At 35.4% G+C, this 17,515-nt stretch overlaps 6 protein-coding genes across 10 annotated transcripts in view; 3 read left to right on the top strand and 3 right to left on the bottom strand.

Moving 5' to 3' along the window:
• kermit (PDZ domain-containing protein GIPC-like protein kermit) overlaps positions 1–1,832 on the top strand; it is a 32,110-nt gene extending 30,278 nt beyond the window's left edge. For both annotated transcript variants that reach the window (XM_076409624.1, XM_076409623.1), the window contains exon 6: positions 1,234–1,832. In XM_076409624.1, the coding sequence (XP_076265739.1) occupies positions 1,234–1,470 (237 nt within the window). In that variant the 3' untranslated portion in view covers positions 1,471–1,832. The remainder of the gene's footprint in view (positions 1–1,233) is intronic.
• A 70-nt stretch (positions 1,833–1,902) lies between these two features.
• On the bottom strand, positions 1,903–6,857 carry LOC143199659 (uncharacterized). Its single transcript, XM_076409622.1, has 17 exons — positions 6,682–6,857; positions 6,467–6,627; positions 6,260–6,411; positions 6,116–6,204; positions 5,871–6,056; positions 5,648–5,819; positions 5,523–5,587; positions 5,380–5,471; positions 5,237–5,319; positions 4,917–5,182; positions 4,676–4,861; positions 4,287–4,620; positions 3,981–4,229; positions 2,551–3,028; positions 2,308–2,497; positions 2,133–2,255; positions 1,903–2,077 (listed from the first exon to the last, which is right to left on the bottom strand). The coding sequence occupies exons 1-17, from the start codon at positions 6,790–6,792 to the stop codon at positions 2,006–2,008; spliced, it is 3,009 nt and encodes a 1,002-aa protein (XP_076265737.1). The 5' UTR covers positions 6,793–6,857; the 3' UTR covers positions 1,903–2,005.
• Positions 6,858–6,942: 85 nt separating this feature from the next.
• Positions 6,943–8,105, bottom strand: Ttc1 (Tetratricopeptide repeat domain 1). Its single transcript, XM_076409615.1, has 3 exons — positions 7,563–8,105; positions 7,255–7,503; positions 6,943–7,197 (listed from the first exon to the last, which is right to left on the bottom strand). Exons 1-3 carry the CDS (start codon positions 8,014–8,016, stop codon positions 7,073–7,075), a joined length of 828 nt encoding a protein of 275 aa, XP_076265730.1. The 5' UTR covers positions 8,017–8,105; the 3' UTR covers positions 6,943–7,072.
• Positions 8,106–8,150: 45 nt separating this feature from the next.
• Positions 8,151–9,115, top strand: LOC143199655 (uncharacterized). The gene is made up of 4 exons (XM_076409616.1): positions 8,151–8,398; positions 8,451–8,688; positions 8,735–8,805; positions 8,879–9,115. Exons 1-4 carry the CDS (start codon positions 8,254–8,256, stop codon positions 8,983–8,985), a joined length of 561 nt encoding a protein of 186 aa, XP_076265731.1. The 5' UTR covers positions 8,151–8,253; the 3' UTR covers positions 8,986–9,115.
• A 188-nt stretch (positions 9,116–9,303) lies between these two features.
• Positions 9,304–10,475, bottom strand: LOC143199657 (uncharacterized). 3 transcript variants are annotated; one of them, XM_076409618.1, is made up of 3 exons: positions 10,326–10,475; positions 9,525–9,707; positions 9,304–9,480 (listed from the first exon to the last, which is right to left on the bottom strand). In XM_076409618.1, exons 1-3 carry the CDS (start codon positions 10,336–10,338, stop codon positions 9,317–9,319), a joined length of 360 nt encoding a protein of 119 aa, XP_076265733.1. In that variant the 5' UTR covers positions 10,339–10,475; the 3' UTR covers positions 9,304–9,316. The 3 variants fall into 3 exon arrangements, with proteins under 3 accessions (XP_076265733.1, XP_076265732.1, XP_076265734.1); XM_076409617.1 differs by lacking the exon at positions 10,326–10,475 and adding an exon at positions 9,758–9,912; XM_076409619.1 differs by lacking the exon at positions 10,326–10,475 and adding an exon at positions 9,758–9,912 and having other exon boundaries at positions 9,304–9,468.
• A 107-nt stretch (positions 10,476–10,582) lies between these two features.
• Positions 10,583–17,503, top strand: iav (transient receptor potential cation channel subfamily V iav). 2 transcript variants are annotated; one of them, XM_076409613.1, is made up of 19 exons: positions 10,583–10,861; positions 10,917–11,071; positions 11,126–11,348; positions 12,437–12,532; positions 12,598–12,815; positions 12,872–13,160; positions 13,215–13,398; positions 13,451–13,708; positions 13,767–13,983; positions 14,035–14,262; positions 15,565–15,687; positions 15,747–15,859; positions 15,906–16,107; positions 16,166–16,220; positions 16,285–16,400; positions 16,457–16,727; positions 16,785–17,061; positions 17,114–17,236; positions 17,287–17,503. In XM_076409613.1, the coding sequence occupies exons 1-19, from the start codon at positions 10,723–10,725 to the stop codon at positions 17,453–17,455; spliced, it is 3,456 nt and encodes a 1,151-aa protein (XP_076265728.1). In that variant the 5' UTR covers positions 10,583–10,722; the 3' UTR covers positions 17,456–17,503. The 2 variants fall into 2 exon arrangements, with proteins under 2 accessions (XP_076265728.1, XP_076265729.1); XM_076409614.1 differs by lacking the exons at positions 10,583–10,861; positions 10,917–11,071; positions 11,126–11,348 and adding an exon at positions 11,673–11,973.
• The last annotated feature ends 12 nt before the right edge of the window (positions 17,504–17,515 follow it).

The raw sequence follows: 17,515 nt of genomic DNA, 5'->3' as shown, positions 1-17,515 counted from the left end.
ATTCAACAAACGCAAACATTATCATGGACAACTATCCGGTTCTCCCGGGTTCTTTTTCTCGGCAGCATATATAAGACGTAAAACGTATTGATTAATCGAACTGAAAGCAAATAAATGAACGGAGAAAACATAGATCAAACGCGTTATCTTCCGCAGTTTACGAATATAGGCAATGCAATTTCACTTTTTCCTGATAGGTCTGGGAACCTGTTCCTTCACGGTTTAGAATTTCAGGCGATTTCTATATAGGCGCGTGTATATCGGTGGTTGTTAAAACACTATTTCAAAACTGGAAATATTTATATATATATATATATATATATATATATATATATATATATATATATATATATATTATATTAAAATGTAATTGATCTAAAACTTATTTTATACATAAGTAACAGTTGAGTAGTTTGACAAACATAAATGTCAAAATAAGAGGACTGATAATTGATATCACTGTCAAAGTACAATGTATATCACAGCCTACTAGATTTACTTTTTCATTAGCTTTTAAAAATATGTACTAGACGTCATAGTAGACTATGGCTATTTTATCAAAAAATTAATATTTCGTAATCATGTCACATATGCGACCGATAAATCTAACGGTACAACCTTTAAACAATGCTATTTTACATAATTTCCTAGAGAATACGAAGTATGTATTAGATTTCTCCCGGCTTTTAATGTATACCGTTTTAGATTGTTTTCAATACGCATTATACATAAAAAGAAACGGTTCGGAAAAGCAAGAAATGACGCGCATAAAAAAACATTCGCTTGGTCGTGTCGTCGATTTGAAAAACAAATTCCTCGACTTTACCGTTTCGAACAAAACGATCTGTGATGCAATGCCGGCCAGATCGTAAATGGATACAAATCCGCGACCTTGTAAGAACGTTAGCAATAGTTCCTCAATAAATTCTCGCCGATATATATTATGGGCATTTTTAGCACGGCGATTTATTCTGTTGAATCACAATGCACGTATTGTTTGTTCGCGGACCTTGAATCATTTAACTGCAATTACGAGACATTCCTCTATACGGTTTTAAAATCGTAGTCATAAATATTTAAATCATTCGTTATTAAAGGTGATTTTTTTAGATCGACTTTAGATAACCAATAATACACTTATTCTTGGGTTTCTCCTAAAAGTTATGCAACCCAATATATTACACCTTTATACGTTTTATTTTAGATCATAATTGTTTTTTTTAATTTTTATAGGATGATGCTATGGACGCAGGTATCGACAAAATCAACAGTATCCTAGAATCGTTCATGGGCATCAACGATTCTGAGCTGGCCACGCAAATATGGGAGCTAAGCGAGGGTAAAAAGAACTCCATGGACTTCGCCGAGGCCGTCGACGATTCCGACCTGGCCGCGTTCGGTTTCTCGGACGATCTCATCATTGAGTTGTGGGGCTGTATCACCGACGCCCGACAAGGGAGGATCAAGTGAAACCCCGGATGACTTTTCGTGTGATGTGTTCATGGCCCACACAAAGCTAACAAATCATAAGACTGTCGATCGATTTTATTATAGTTTAGAGGCGTCGAGACGCGTCTCGCCATCAGTCGATTACTAAAGGATTTAGTAACAATAAACCCGGACGTTAGCCATCTTGATTATTCCTAGTTATATCGTTATTTTTTATTATTATATTGTAAATTGTATTTTCTTATATATAAATAATTTGTATCCCTTTTTGTTTAGCCGTGTTAAATAAGTATTATGAGCGAGGCTGTTCACACAGGACTCGTTAACTAAATGTCGGTATTATCTATTGTCAAAAGAAATAATAAAATTACCAAGACAAGGACTACTTTGCTTTTCGATGTTTTCAATTTTATTATCCCATTAATTTGCAAAGATGAATTAATAAAACAAAGGAATGATCAATTACTGTATTAAAATAAAACCTTTTTAAACATATAAATAAATAAAACTTGAGCAATTAATTATTCGACTAATTCTAATATAAAAAAAAATATTATCAGCTGTTTCGTTTGTCTTTCTGCTGTCTTTTCTCGATCTTCGCATCGAATCCTTTCTGAATCGCCGCTACCTATGAAAAAATATCGGGTCAATACAATTAAAGGAAGAACCTGAAATACCTATACCTCCTGATCATGAACCTGTAAATTGTATAAAACCTTATCGCGAATCTTTTTGTTAGTTGCTTCGATATCCAGGCAACTGCTGACGACTTTCCTCGACCACGTCTTCCACGCTTCTATACTTTTCTGTAACGAAAATGATTACTGTCTTCCCCAGACCTACGACGGACTCACAAACCTCCGACTCCCTCTCCATATTCTTCATAATTTTTAAGTATCTCTCTTCGTTGGAGATCACACTAGATTTATAGTTATCGAAATCTTGTCTCAGCCATTTCAGTTGATTCGTCAGTTCGATCTTTTCCTCCTCACTCTCCTTAGTACATTTTTCGCATTCTTTTAAAACCATTTTTAAATACTCCCTATATCTACATATAAAAACTATAATTAATTTTAAAACTTGATGTAAAATATGCCCTACTGTTTTTCCTGCTGTTCCAGTTTATCTTCATATTGTTTAGAGACATCCTTGATGTCTTTACACATGTTCTTGTAAGTTTTTTCCACGTCATTCAACCGTTTCTGATACTCTATTTGGATCTCGTCCCTCAACTTCAGTTCCTTGGCTTTGAGGAGCTCCTCGTCCAAATTGTTCTTGTAGTTCAACACCTGTTTAAGAACGGCGTTTTCCTTATCGCTATCGCTGGATCTGGACGCGACATCGAATTCTTTGATCAGATTCCTCTTGGCCAATTGTTCCTTGGCCTGTTTGAGTTCGTCGACAAGTTGCGAATTTTCTATTCTGAGTTTGTCGACGTCGGACTTTTCCTTATCCAGTTTCTTGCATAACTCTCGTCGATCCTCCTCAATTTTTGTCAGCTGCTCTAATTTGGATCTGAGTTCGTTGTCTTTTAAATTGAGTTGAACTGTTGTTTCTTCCAGCTGTTTCTTGATTTCATCTGGAGACAAAAAAGTGTTTATACGAATCATCAAATGTATCATAATAAACCTGATGATATAATAGTGACATGAGTGTCTCAGAAGAAAGTTTATTTTTGTTTAGCTCAGCGCTTGGCCATTAAGTCGGAATGCGTGTGATATACAAAAAAAGGGATTCGGTCAGCTTCAAAGTTTTCACCGTTTAAATGATCGCGCAGAATTTCTTTCGTCCCTTGTGGCTGAAAACGTTTGAAGAGAATGATACAAAACCCAAAATCCAGGCGGCCACGATCATCAAGACAGATGGACAGCGTGGAGAATGTCAACCAACATATAAAGAGCTTAGAAAACCGAGCGCTTTTCAATTATTTTATTACCATCTTATTTTCTAGTTTACTGCCACTACTGAGCTGAAACAAGAAACAAGCAGAAACATCTTTAATCGCCGAAAGTGGCCGTATAGAACCTTAAAAGACTCGAAAATTTTAAAAAATATATATTTTTTGCATTTAGGAATATTTAGGAGTATTTTTAAGAGTTAGTACTGCTATCATACGCAACTAAGGCCGAATTAACCGCTGTGAATTGCAAGCTTCTGTTGGTATTATCTAATGGATAGTTAATTAACCAAATATGAGTCAACCCAATCTAATCCACATGATAACTCAAGTTCTATTTAAATGATTTACTTGAAATTTTCTTTTTTCTTTATCCCCTGCGCCCGGAAAAAAAATGGTTTTTTTACTATATTAAAAATTTCTGAAAGTTAAAAATTATATGAAATCACCAATTTACAAAAAAAATTGTTTTTTTTATAATAAAATATATTAAATATATTTTGTTTTTCTTTTGTTTCAGGGCACTAAACAGGTTGAAAACATATCAAACATAACGCACCTTTTTTAGGCCCTACTTCACTAGCCTGTAACTCTTCGAATTTTATTTTTAAACACCTTGTACTATGAACATTACCTGTGGAGTGTTGGTTATGCTTCAAATTGTTAATTTCCTTTACTAATTGCTGACAAACATGTTCAGCCTTCTCCAACTTCATCCTGTAATTCTCCAGGTCTGTGTTGAGAATGCGTTTGTCATCTTCACCGGCATCTACCGCACTTTTTAAACCAAGAATCGTCTTCTCCAGCTCTTTCAACTTTTCATTGGAAGAGTGGAGCCCGATTAAAGCCTGTTGGTATTGCGATTTCAATACTTCGTCAGGATCTAAATGACATGAAAGCCTCTAAGTACTGGAAAAAATATAGACAGAGTTTTTTTTACCCTTGAGGATAACATCATCGAACAGCTTCTTCCACGAGCAAAACTTTTCCTCCAAAATACCCTTCTCAATGGACGCCCCTTCTATATTAATTAGAAATGTATCCATTTGCTCCTTGATCTCCTTAACAATCAGAGGAGGCTCTCTTCCAGATCTAGTGTTGTTTTTTACCAAATGTTGCATCACTTGTTTTATCTGATCTTTCAGCTGCTCATACTCCTTTTTCGTACCCTGGTCCTCTGAGTCCCTTTCATTCTTATTTGGGCTCTTCCTGGGACTATCTGACTTTTTTTGAGCCAGTCTCATTTTGTCCACCTGATTTCTCAAACTGAGCACCTGAGATGTTTTTATTTTGAAGCCGTTAAGGAACCAGTAATAACAGGGAACTTACCTCATTTTTGCTGAACTGTAATTCATCAAAGAGCACCGCATTCTGGTCCCTTTCTTTAACAAGTAACGCCTTAACCTCGCGCAGTTCATGCCGGCATTTCTCCAACTCCCCAACAACCTCGGCGTCGTTTTGATCGATTTTATTTTGCATTTTTTTCATTATGCTTAACCGCCTCTTTTCAGATTCCTTTTAAAGGTTAAATGATATTAGACTTTACTTAAAAACACATTATTCAAATTACCTCGAGTTTCTCGCTTAATATCTTCACAGTATCCTCGGCCTTTTCCAATTCCTTGCTCATTATTTCCAACTTTGGGACACTGTACTTAGACGAAATATTCTGTATTTCATTGCGGGTCTGCAAAAGCATCTCCTCAATCTTTTCCTTTAAATCTTTGTTGTTCGAATTGAGAGTTAATATCTGTTGATTCTTGTCATCTATTATTCGCCTATAGTTCTGGAGATCATTCTGTAATATCAGTAAGTCTTTGGTGTGGCTTACATTATCTGAAAATGCACATTAAACCAGAAACTCAGTTTTAGTATGAAAACTTGACTTACTGCATTTTTCAAATTCTTTCTTGTAGATATCACACTTCAATTGTCTGTATTCCAACAGTTCTTTGATATCTTGCAAATAAAACCTAAAGATATATAGTCACCACAATCACATAATTTTCATCACATTAGCTGAAAGTACTTACTTCAATTCAGATTTAAGTGAATCTATCTCAACAGATTTATCCAATAACATTTTCTTCAACCTTTCATTATGATTTATCAAAGACGAGTGGTCCTAAATTTTAAATATCAGAAAACTGAAAAATCAGAAATAATTACAACTTACAGTTAAATTATGGTCAGTGCCATCAGCATTTTCCGTTTTAAAACTATTTTGTTGCTTCATTCTTTCTGGAAGGAGTTAATTAAATTAATTAATTAAATGCTCACTTTTTCAAACTTTTAACATACCTCTCAAGTGATCATTTTCCTTACGCAGTGTTTCAACTACTTCTATTAAATCCCGACACTGAGATTGAGCTGCATCAAATGTGCTTATTAAGGCTTCATTTTCCTTCTCGAAGTTTACCTTTTCTACTACTAATCTCTGGATTTCTTCTTGTAGTACATCCTTTTCTTTGACCTACAATGAACTAGGTTAAAGTAAGTCTCAATGTAACCCGTGTGTTCATACATAATGTTCTCTTTTTTGCCTTTCATCTTCCAACAGCTCTTCAAGTTTAGATATTTTCTCCTGCAAAGACTTTTGATACTCTTCTGAGTTATATTTAGCGGTTAGATTGAATGGACCATTGTGTGCTTGAAATTTCAGATGAAGTTCAGTCAGCTCTGACTTGTATGTCATTAACTCAGCTTCATTCTAATAAAAGCATAAAGGATATATAAAAAGTTAAGTATCAATATAAGCTTCTGACTTACTGCTTTAATTATGTCTTTCAAACTTTTAAGTTCATCATCTTTTCCAGCTAAGTTACTAGTCAAAGTATTGATGACTTGTGTTTTATCAACTAAAAATAACTTAACATAATGCTTTTCACTTGCTATATGGGGACTCATTCATACCTAACAAACTTTCTGAATTTTTCAATGAAATTTGGGCTTGTCTTAATTCCTGTTCAAACAAGATATTTTTGTGCTTTAATGAATCAATATCTCTTTTTGCAGTCTCCTTGTACTGATTATATTCATCATGTAATGCTTGTATCTCTCTAACTCTGAATAAATCCATTATTAACAAAGGTATTTTTTATATTATGTTTATTAACTTACCTAACATCATACAAAACTTTTAATTGTTCACTTGGTGTTATAGCATTTTTATAATTTTGCTCTATGTTATCAACTGAGACCATTGAAATGTTTGTTGAGGAATTAATAGTACTGTCATCATATTTAAAATCATCTAAATTAGCTTGAAGTAAATTTTGTAGCTAGAAAAACAAGCATATGGGTTCAAATACTTCAAATAATAATAAAATGAAAACCTCTTCTTTACGCCGAATTTGATCCTCTAAATCCTCTTCCTCCTCATTATTCTGAGAATTGTTAATATTTATATCGGTACCTTGAAATAAACTTATACCAGGATTGTCCATTTTATCAACATTTTAATGTTTATGGTATATTTTATTTTGAAATTACTATAAGGTTAGAATCAACTGGTTGTAGAAAAAAGGTTTGATGATGTTCAAAACCGTTGCTATATTCTCTTAATACAAATGAACTGACACAGAAAAACACAAAACATAATTTCATTATTTATTAGAACTCCACATGTATACATAAATAAAAATATTCATAACAAAAACGCATAACTAAAATATATTAAGTTTTAAATTAAATTATAATAAGAAGTACTAAAGAATACTTATTATTCTACCTAGGGTTTTGAGTGAAATTAACAGAATACCCTCCTGAATTAGGATCTTGTGTCAACTGGAAATTATCTGTTGACAATCCAAAAGGTCTCAGAATGACATTGCCCAAATCTTTTAATTTACCTAAGGAAAATATAGATTCAGTAGAAATCGCTTTAAAAACTCTATAAGAATAATTACCCAACATCTCTGTTTTTAGCTTTTCATTTCTCTCATTTATCAGTGGTGGTAATCTTATCTGGGCAGCTGTAGCATCCTTATTCCCTGGATCTAGTTGAAAAACTTTTTTATAATCTTCCAGGCTTTCATCTAATTTTTCAGTTTCTTCATATAAAACAGCCCTCCTTAAATAGGCCCTTATATACTTGTTATTTAGTTCTATGGCTTTAGAACAATCATCAATTGCGCTACTTTTTCTATCTAATTTAACTACAAATTATTAATTTCTTTAATAAATGATAAATTATAAAACATAGACGATTATATACCTTTTGATGCCGCCCTATTAGCATATAAAATAGCTCTATCATTACCAAATGTTAGGGGACATATCCGTAATCCCTCAGTATATAATTGCACAGCTTCTAAGTATTTTTGGTTTTTAAAGTCTTCATTTCCTTTTTGCTTATACTCTAGAGCTTTCTGGTGCCTTTCAGACTTTTCATCTTCAGTCAACTCTACCTCCAAGTCCTTTAGCTTTTCTTCATCAATGAAATCATCAGGAACGATGCTTTCCTCCTTCTCTGGGTCGCATTGATCAAAGTCAGCTGGAGGACTAGCATTTCCGTTATCGTTGATCGAAACATTTTCCGCAGTACTGCCTGTATTGATCACTGAATCATTGTTATCATTCACTGATAAATTGTCGGTAGCGCTATTTAAAATATCATTTACGATATCTTCATTACTAGGAATATCACGTAAATTTTCTACATTCGACATAATTATAAAATAAAAACAAAATTTTAATTTTGGAATAGAATACAGAAACGGTTAGCGGCACGATCTTCTTTACGTCAAAATGTCAACTTATTCAAAAGATCAAAACTATCTTCACAGAATATTAAAATTAAGTCAAATCGAAAATAACGTATTTTAGAATCAGAATATGGGAATTTCAGTATCGGTATTGTGTGTTTTATAATATTGTATTTTTAAATTATTTATATTAAAATTAATATGGACAGCGAATTGGAAGAAATTTTATTGACTACAATGCCTATAATAGAATCTATTAAAATGTATGAAAGTAAATTTAATGAGAGGTTTTCTCAATTCGAAATTCTATATGATAAATTATTGTATGGGGTTTTAAGTGATACAGGTACAATGTACAAATAATTTACTTTTTTATATTATTCATTTGTATATTTTAGAGTTACATAAGGACGCAAATATATTTAAAAGCACCCAATTTTCAAACCTTCAACATTATGAGAGTGTTGTGGATAAAAATAAATTGTTTTTGGAAAAAAAGGAAAATTCTGTCACAAAGCTGGAGGCACAGAAAGCACAAAAAGAAGAAGAATTAGAAAAATTAGCGATACTAGCTGAGAATGAAGAGCAAAAGATTACTTCTACCAAAAGTATACAGGATGAAATCAGTAAAAAAAAGTAAGTGATACAGTTATTTAGGCATATTCTTTAGTATGAAATTTAGGGATCAAATTTTGACCTACAAGCTGTTAACGAAGGCCAACTTTTTATACACTGGCAAGAAGGTAACTGGATGTATCCTTTTGATCTAGAAGCATTAAAGTCAGATTCATCATCAGAGTAAAACTTATCCTTAATTATCAATCAGACATGGCTAGTAAATCTCCAAGGACCTTTACTTTTGATCCTCAAGAGACAAGTCAGGAAGAAATAACAGAGGCTTTGTGGAAATTAACAATAGAAGACTCTAGTTAGTAACAATAATAAACATTACAGCATAAATAAATAAGTGTACATAGCAGATTTTTAAATAGCTGTTAAGTTTTTATCTCACTAGGTATATATTTTATTATTTATGAATAAATATATTTATTCATAATATTTATTTATAGTTTTTTTAAACTTTCGTGTTTTTTTATGGTAATTCAAATGTCAATTTAATTTGGCAATTATTAAATTTTGACTGATTTGTACTGTGCACTGTTGCATTATTGCAAATTGTTTATTTGTGTTTTTATACAGTTAAAGACAAACAAGGTTTTTGCATATAAATTTTGAAAGGAAATATAGAAATATTTGCTCAATATCATTTAATAGCTATTATATTATTTGGAATAATATAATAATGAATACAAGTTGCTACAACACCCATTAAAAATGCAGCTGTGAACAGAATAACTAATATCAATGCAAGAAAACTTCCTGGTCCAAATACAGTAGTAATTATTGTTGATACACCTACAAGATTAACTTTAAAAATATTAAATTAGCCATAATTAGGTATTGTTTATTACCAGTTGTCTGTATATAGTTTCCTGCATTAATTACTGCAACTAAGGGCATTAATGCCATAGCACTAATAAAAGGCAACAAGCATCCAGCGATGATGATGGTCGCTGCCAAAGCCTGAGCGGGATTTTCTCCAGCCCATTTCAGAATAACGCTTCTTATATATTTCAAAATCAACAGAGCTTGTCCTGAAATAACACAAACTGTAAACATGCAAGTGGTTCTTGGTTCGAATTACCGCCAATGTTTTCCATTTATTTATACAAAATCGATTAAGGTTTCAGACAAGTTTTCGTAAACGCTCTCGAGCGTCTTACAGAAGAGTAATAATCAGAACGAAATAATTTTTTCGGTGTAATCTAAATATAACATTAATTTGTTTGTTTATTTTCGATAAAGATAACTCATAGAGTAAGTATTTCGTTGTTTGAACGATATTTACGATACAAGGTTTAATCAAGAAATTCTAATTTGAATGGACAAGAATAAATTATAAATTAAACAGGAGACTTGAAGTTTTTTGCCGAATTATTTTAAAGGTTCAAAAGTATGTAACCAAAATACTAGTTCGGGGATTTAAAAAGTGTAACCTTTGAAGCCTTGCCACCATCCACGATGTTCCATAGGTCATTCGATAATTATTAATAAACAAATAATTTTTTGATGCGTAATCTAAATATAAAATTAATGCAGTTGCTTGGATGAAAATAACATCGTACCTCATTATTGTGACTAGCTGATTCGCATTTGTTTTCCTATGATTTGAAACGCTCGAAAAAAATATTATGAATACTAGAGACGCTTACTTCGTGTATACATGAGTCAAATTAATTTAATTTACAGACTTTAGATAGACCTGCAATATTTATACAAGGATAACAGTAAAACTGTGGTTTTCTATTGTTTTAAAGTACGTTTAGCAGCGTTTTTCGGAAGTTATAGCCGATACAGTGATTGATTTAATTACTACTAATTTATCTACATAATAAAAATACTAAAATCGCTTTTAACTTTATAAAATAATCATCGACTTCAAACGCCTGACTATGCTTGTATCAGTTTGTACCATCCTATTTAGTTTACCCTTGGCATAACACGATTTTACCCTGACCCTTTATGTATCGATTGTTGCTCATATTTTGATTCCACATTTTGGTGCAGTGAAAACAGGAGATATTAGGGGATGTTAAAATCGCGTGAATTATGGGTGGGTGCAGCTGTAAACCATGCTGTAAGCGGAAGAAGAAGCAGTATTCCGGAGGGTCGATCTTGGACAGGGTAATAAGCCAGAGTTCCAACAAGGACCAATGTCTATTGTATCGTTTGGCGAACTATAAAAAAGGTTGTTACATCGCCAACCAATGTGTGTGTATCAATTTTTCATCAATTGTTTTAAGGGGGTGAGTTAATAGATGCTTATAATGTTGGCGGACAGGCAGAGTGCGAGAAGCTGATACGAGAGCAGTTTGGGCAATTGATGTATCAAGAAGGAAAGGGTCAGATCATCAACCGTTCGGAATATTTACGGTGGAAATTTCGAGATTATGATCAGGTAGTTTCCACAGGCCTGCCGACAGGAGCCTGTTGATTATTTGGTCGTTTTCAGGTAATACTACCCATAGAAGCATCATTAAGTCGATACGATCCTCTGGGAAAATGGTCAGATCACGAAGCCTGTTGGCAGATGCAGTACAGAGGTTCGCTGGGTGAAACCCTACTGCACGTACTCATCATCTGTGATACGAAAATACATACCAAATTGGCGAGGACTCTAATAAAGTGTTTTCCCAAGTTGGCGCTGGATGTGGTAGAAGGGGAAGAATATTTAGGTAAATAATTAATGTGATTATTAGTGTTGAGAACTATCGACTGTTTAGTAATTGACTACGTTTTACTATCGATTGTTTCAGTCGCTATTTTTGGTTTAACTGATTTTACTACTTTCTACAGTTTACACTGAGTAACTGTTTTCAGTCGCTATTTTCGGTCCGACTGATTTTATTACTATTTACTATCGACTGTTTCAGTCGTGTACTTTTAGTTACTATTTTTGGATCTACTAGTTTCATTCAACTCATTGTTAACGTTCTGGCTAGCCGCGATCTTGACAAAAATGTACCCAATTTACTAGTCAAAGTATTGATGACTTGTGTTTTATCAACTAAAAATAACTTAACATAATGCTTTTCACTTGCTATATGGGGACTCATTCATACCTAACAAACTTTCTGAATTTTTCAATGAAATTTGGGCTTGTCTTAATTCCTAGTAACTGTTTTCAGTCGCTATTTTCGGTCCGACTGATTTTATTACTATTTACTATCGACTGTTTCAGTCGTGTACTTTTAGTTACTATTTTTGGATCTACTAGTTTCATTCAACTCATTGTTAACGTTCTGGCTAGCCGCGATCTTGACAAAAATGTACCCAATTTATGTTTACATACATTTATATGTAAGTTTTATAATTTTTTGGTAGCTTGCTTGTAAATAACTATATATTGTATATTAATAGAGCTGCATTTTGGAATGATATTTTTCAAGATTGTTAATGTAATAGGGTAGAAAGATTAAAATTGTGAATGATAAATAGTAAAATAATTTTGACTGTTTTTATGGCAATTATATTATATGTAATATTTCGATTACTCTCTCGATTTTTGTTTAAAAATATTTCCGTTCAATAATAAATAAACCATTTACTTTATTTAAAAAAGCTGTAGTAGTTATTGCGCGATCATTTTTAATTATGTCATAAATTTTTTTATTTTACTATTTTTAAATTTAATATTTAAATTATTACTATTTTCAGTCGCTAGTTTTTTGACTATCGACTGCTTTGCGACTATCGACTGTTCTCAATGGATAGTTTCCAACGCAAGTGATTACGATCGCTTTTATTTATTGCATATATTTAGGTGCGGGAGCTTTGCATCTAGCTATCGCATATAACAATAACGAGTTGGTGCAGGACCTCGTTGAGGCTGGCGCGAATGTGAATCAAAGAGCCGTAGGTAATATTTGAATTTTTTTGCAATGAGAACACCGGACTTTTACTGTTTACAAGTGTTCTTCTTAGGTAGTTTTTTCATTCCTAGAGATCAGCAAAGGTCCCGACCGGCCAAGCACACGGATTATGAGGGTTTGGCGTATCTGGGAGAGTACCCTCTTGCATGGGCGGCGTGCTGCGCTAACGAGAGTGTTTACAACTTGTTACTGGATAACGGAGCTCACCCAGATCTCCAGGATAACTTCGGGAACATGATTCTGCACATGGTGGTTGTTTGTGATAAGCTGGTAACATTCTCTGATTTGGTTCAGCTACTGGTTTAATCGAATTTTGGCGATTTCAGGATATGTTCGGGTATGCCTTGAGACACCCGAAACTACCAGCCAGCAATGGCATCATCAACAAGGCCGGTTTGACGCCCTTGACTCTGGCTTGCAAACTTGGACGAGCTGAAGTATTCAGAGAAATGCTGGAGTTATCGTGCAAGGAATTTTGGAGATACAGCAACATCACTTGCTCGGCATACACGCTCAACGCCCTGGATACACTTCTTCCCGATGGCAGAACTAACTGGAACTCGGCGCTGTTCATAATTCTGAACGGGACCAAGGAGGAGCATCTTGACATGTTAGGTAACAAAATATAAAAATGGTTTTAGTCATCAAATCGTCATCATCGTTTCGTAGACGGTGGCATCATCCAAAGATTGCTGGAGGAAAAGTGGAAATCCTTCGCTAGGAACCAGTTCTTGAAGAGGTTGATTATCCTCATCGTTCATTTGGCCGTCATGTCTTTCGCACTCTACATGAGGCCTGATGATCCCGATGTTGCTTTGCTGGGATGGTCTGATGAACCGGCTGTTATCGTTCGGTACTGAAATATTTTTTGGTCACTACAGTTCAGCGATAGCTATGCTTTACAGGTACGCAGCGGAAATAGGAACATTGACGAGTATCCTCAGTTATCTGGTTTTTCAACAAGGAGACGAAATCCGGAACCAGGGGTTCTGGTCATTTTTAAAACAACAGACCAATTCACCGCCGAAACTGATATTCCTCCTGTCAAATCTGATGATATTGGCATGCATACCGTGTAGACTGATGGGAAATCGCAACACCGAAGAGAGCATCCTGATTTTCGCCGTGCCGGGATCCTGGTTTCTGCTGATGTTCTTTGCGGGGTGAGTCCGTGATCATTTATTAGTCTTTTTTTCCAAAACTGTATAATGTTTTATTTAGCGCTGTGCGTTTGACTGGGCCATTCGTCACCATGATCTACAGCATGATCACCGGAGACATGTTGACCTTCGGCATCATCTACACCATAGTGCTTTTCGGTTTCTCCCAGTCTTTCTTCTTTCTGTACAAGGGTAATCCGAATGTTAACGGGACACTGTATCACAGTTACAGCTCAACTTGGATGGCCTTGTTCCAGATTACTTTGGGAAACTATGATGCAAGTCTCTTCTCGATCACTCTGGCAAACGTTAACTGTTTTTGTTCGTAGTATTCCGAGCTTATGTTGACCACCTACCCGGGCGTGGCAAAATCGGTCTTCGGATTGTTTATGGTGTTTGTACCGATCCTTCTATTGAACATGTTGATCGCCATGATGGGAAATACCTACGCTCACGTGACGGAGCAGAGCGAGAAAGAATGGGTAAAACAGTGGGCCAAGATTGTGATTTCCTTAGAGCGAGCCATACCACAGAAAGAAGCTCATAATTACCTACAGGTATAACAGTAACAGGTCAATTGAAAAGTCCCCGGCCTACCACAGTAAAACACATTTTTTTGGCAAAATTAGTTTTTTTTATTCAACATAATTCCCTTCAAAGGTGATACACTGATTATAGCAACCCTCCAACTTTTCGATACCATTTTTGTAGTACGATTTGTCCTTTGCTTCAAAATAGACCTCAGTTTCGGCGATCACCTCTTCATTCGACGAAAATTTCTTCCCAACGAGAATTCCTTTGAGATTTGAAAATACGGTAGATGAGGAAGCAATTCGAGGCCCAATTCATGGATTTTTGTCATCGTTTTCACTGACTTGTGACACGGTGCATTGTCTTGGTGAAGCAGCACTTTGCTTTTCCTCAAATGCGCCTGCCGGCGATTTCGAACTTCAAACGGTTCAATAACGCTACGTAATAGCCGTTGTTGATGGTCCTTCCTTTTCAAGGTAGTCAATGAAAATTATTCCATTCGCATCCCGAAATACAGAACGGCATAACCTTGCCAGCCGACTGTTGCTGATTTCCCACGATTTGGAGCGGGTTCATCATGTGCAGTCCACTGGGATGACTGTCGATTGGATTTCGGAGCGAAATGATGGAGCCATGTTTCGTTCATTGTCACATATCTACACAAAAACTTGGGTTTATTACGCTTGATCATGTTCAAACACTGCTCCGAATCATCAACTCGTCGTTGTTTTTGGTCAAAAGTGAGCTCGCGCGGCACGCACGTTACACAGAGCTCTCTCATACCTAAATATTCGTGAATGATATGATGTACACGTTCAGTTGATATCTTTAGAGTGTCTGCTATTTCATTCAATTTCAATTTACGGTTATTCAAAATGATTTTGTGAATTTTTTAAATGTTTTCGTCGGTAACAACCACTTTTGGGTGTTCACTGCGTTCACCATCTTCGGTGCTCATTTCACCACGTCTAAACTCCAATCCCTGATGGTTGATTTTCCTGGGGTAGTGTCGAGAAACTCGGCATCAAGCCAAGTTTTTACTTCAACTGTATTTTTTTCCTTCAAAAAGTAATATTTTATCAATACGCGAAGTTTCTTTCTATCCATTTTTTTCACAATAACAAAAGTTCCTTCACTCAAAATGCCATAGTTCTCAAACTAATGATCCGACAGCTGTCAAATTTATACACGCATCTTTTGAAGGTTGGGGCTAACTAAAAAACATATTTATTTAATTCTAGTAGCGCCATCAGTGTGTCAGGCCGGGGACTTTTCAATTGACCTGTTATTATTCACTATATATATCATTTAAAGATCATTTCATCCAGGAATACAGTATTTCTCTGGGACCTGCCGAAGATCCAGCCACAGAGCAAAGAGGTGTGATGGTCATCAAGTCCAAAAATAAAACCCGAGCTAAACAAAGAAAGGGCGCCGTAGCAAACTGGAAGGTATTACTGTGGTAAAAATATATTTGTTCCAGATCAATGCAGAACTGAATATGTTTCAGAGAGTCGGTAAGGTAACGATAAACGCCCTCAAAAAGAAAGGCATGACCGGCGAGGAGATGAGATGCCTGATGTGGGGAAGGGAATCCATCACGACTCCCATAAAAATCAAAGGGTAACGCGCTCCCAGCATCACGAACCGAATTGATCTTCATTTTTAGGCCGAAGAAAGATCCTCTATCGAATCCTCAAGGACCAGATCTGACCAACGGGTTCGGTGACGCGCTCACCGCCGCTCTGGATGTTATGGCCTTCACTCACGACTTGGATATCAACGCTCAGGGCTTGAACTTGGCCAAAAACGCTGCCGCCGCCGCTCCGTCTCCGATCGTACCATCTAAACAAACCCTTCCTCCCGACACGGTACTATTTTTTAAATCGTATAAATTCCCAACATCCACTCTATTAAACGAATTCTTAGGTTTTAGCCAGTACAAATAATAAAACACCTGCTGCTGGTCCAGGTAATATCTCAAGTATGTATTATCCAAACAAATAATACATGATATTCTCCAATAAAAATGTATTCAACAATTCCAGACGCATCCATGTTGAGTACGTTGAGCCAAATCACCGCATCTCAAGCCCACAACGATATATCTGTGACCACCAAGTCACTTTCCACATTACCAATCCACCTACCAGGCGAATCAAACGTAAGACCTTCATGTCTCAACATCGCACACCTCTTCTAATGCATTTTCATTTCCAGGTCACTGCGATTCCTCAAGATCCTCTCAGGGACCTTGTGTTGCAATCTCTAGATCAACCAAAGAATCCGGATGATCTAAAAAATCTCGCTATCCAAGCGGCCAATATGCCCGAAAACGTCGAAGTAATCTCGGCGCAGAACAAAGCCACGTCGTCCGTGAAAAATTTAGCAGGAATTTTCACTGGAACGGACACTTTTATCAAGAAAGTCGAGGAGAAAATGAAGAAGAAATACTCAGTGCTGGACACCAGTGATTGTGAAGGATTTGGCGGTAAGACGATTCTGACTGAAAATCATATTTATTTACTGAGTATTGTTATACTTACAGAAGTAGTATTGGGTAAAATATCAAGAATTAAGAGGGCTAAGACAGCACACCTCAGAAACTCAGCTTCAAAGAAGACAGCTGTTGATAAATATAAGCTGATTGTTTCAAGTACCTCTAGCTCCATGGAATCATCCGCAACTGAGGATATGACTAAATCAGATCTGAATCATTTGGATTATGCGGAAGAACGAATGAGGGCGGTAAAAGAGCAATTAAAAACGGAGTCCTCCAATGTTCGACCCATAAATATTGATGCAGCCATGAAGGGAGATGATCAGTACAATATCTAAACTTTAACCTTACCAGAGTAACCACTATTGTTATTTTAGGTCAGCTATTATATCAGAAAATATAATAAAAGTAGAAGGTGACGGGGACGGAAAAGCTGAACAATCAAGTAATCCTAGGAAAGAGAAAAAGAAAAAAAGATCCAAAACTGCTAAAAGCAACAGGTAGACACTAAAATATGCTGCTTATGTTTCACTAAATATTTTAATTACAGAGTTGCCCCTACAGCTACTGAGACCAGACCTTATAAATCCGCTAACAACATCAACAAAAGCGTAGAAGAACCATGTAGTTCCCCGGATCCTCTGGAACCTTGGAGCACTAAAAATATATCCAGCATGAATGCTATTCTAGCTTGGGAACAAGAAGAGGATAGTATTTAGATATAAATAAAATTTTAACTTAATCTTTAATAAATGCTCAAAACACAATAAGCTTTTTAC

Source organism: Rhynchophorus ferrugineus, unplaced genomic scaffold (genome assembly GCF_030347505.1).
Source record: "Rhynchophorus ferrugineus isolate W39M unplaced genomic scaffold, kcgeb_rfMv2 rfM7, whole genome shotgun sequence".
Classification (NCBI taxonomy): domain Eukaryota; kingdom Metazoa; phylum Arthropoda; class Insecta; order Coleoptera; family Curculionidae; genus Rhynchophorus; species Rhynchophorus ferrugineus.
Note: the sequence above shows the minus strand (reverse complement) of the source record. Positions and strands in the feature narration are given on the sequence as shown.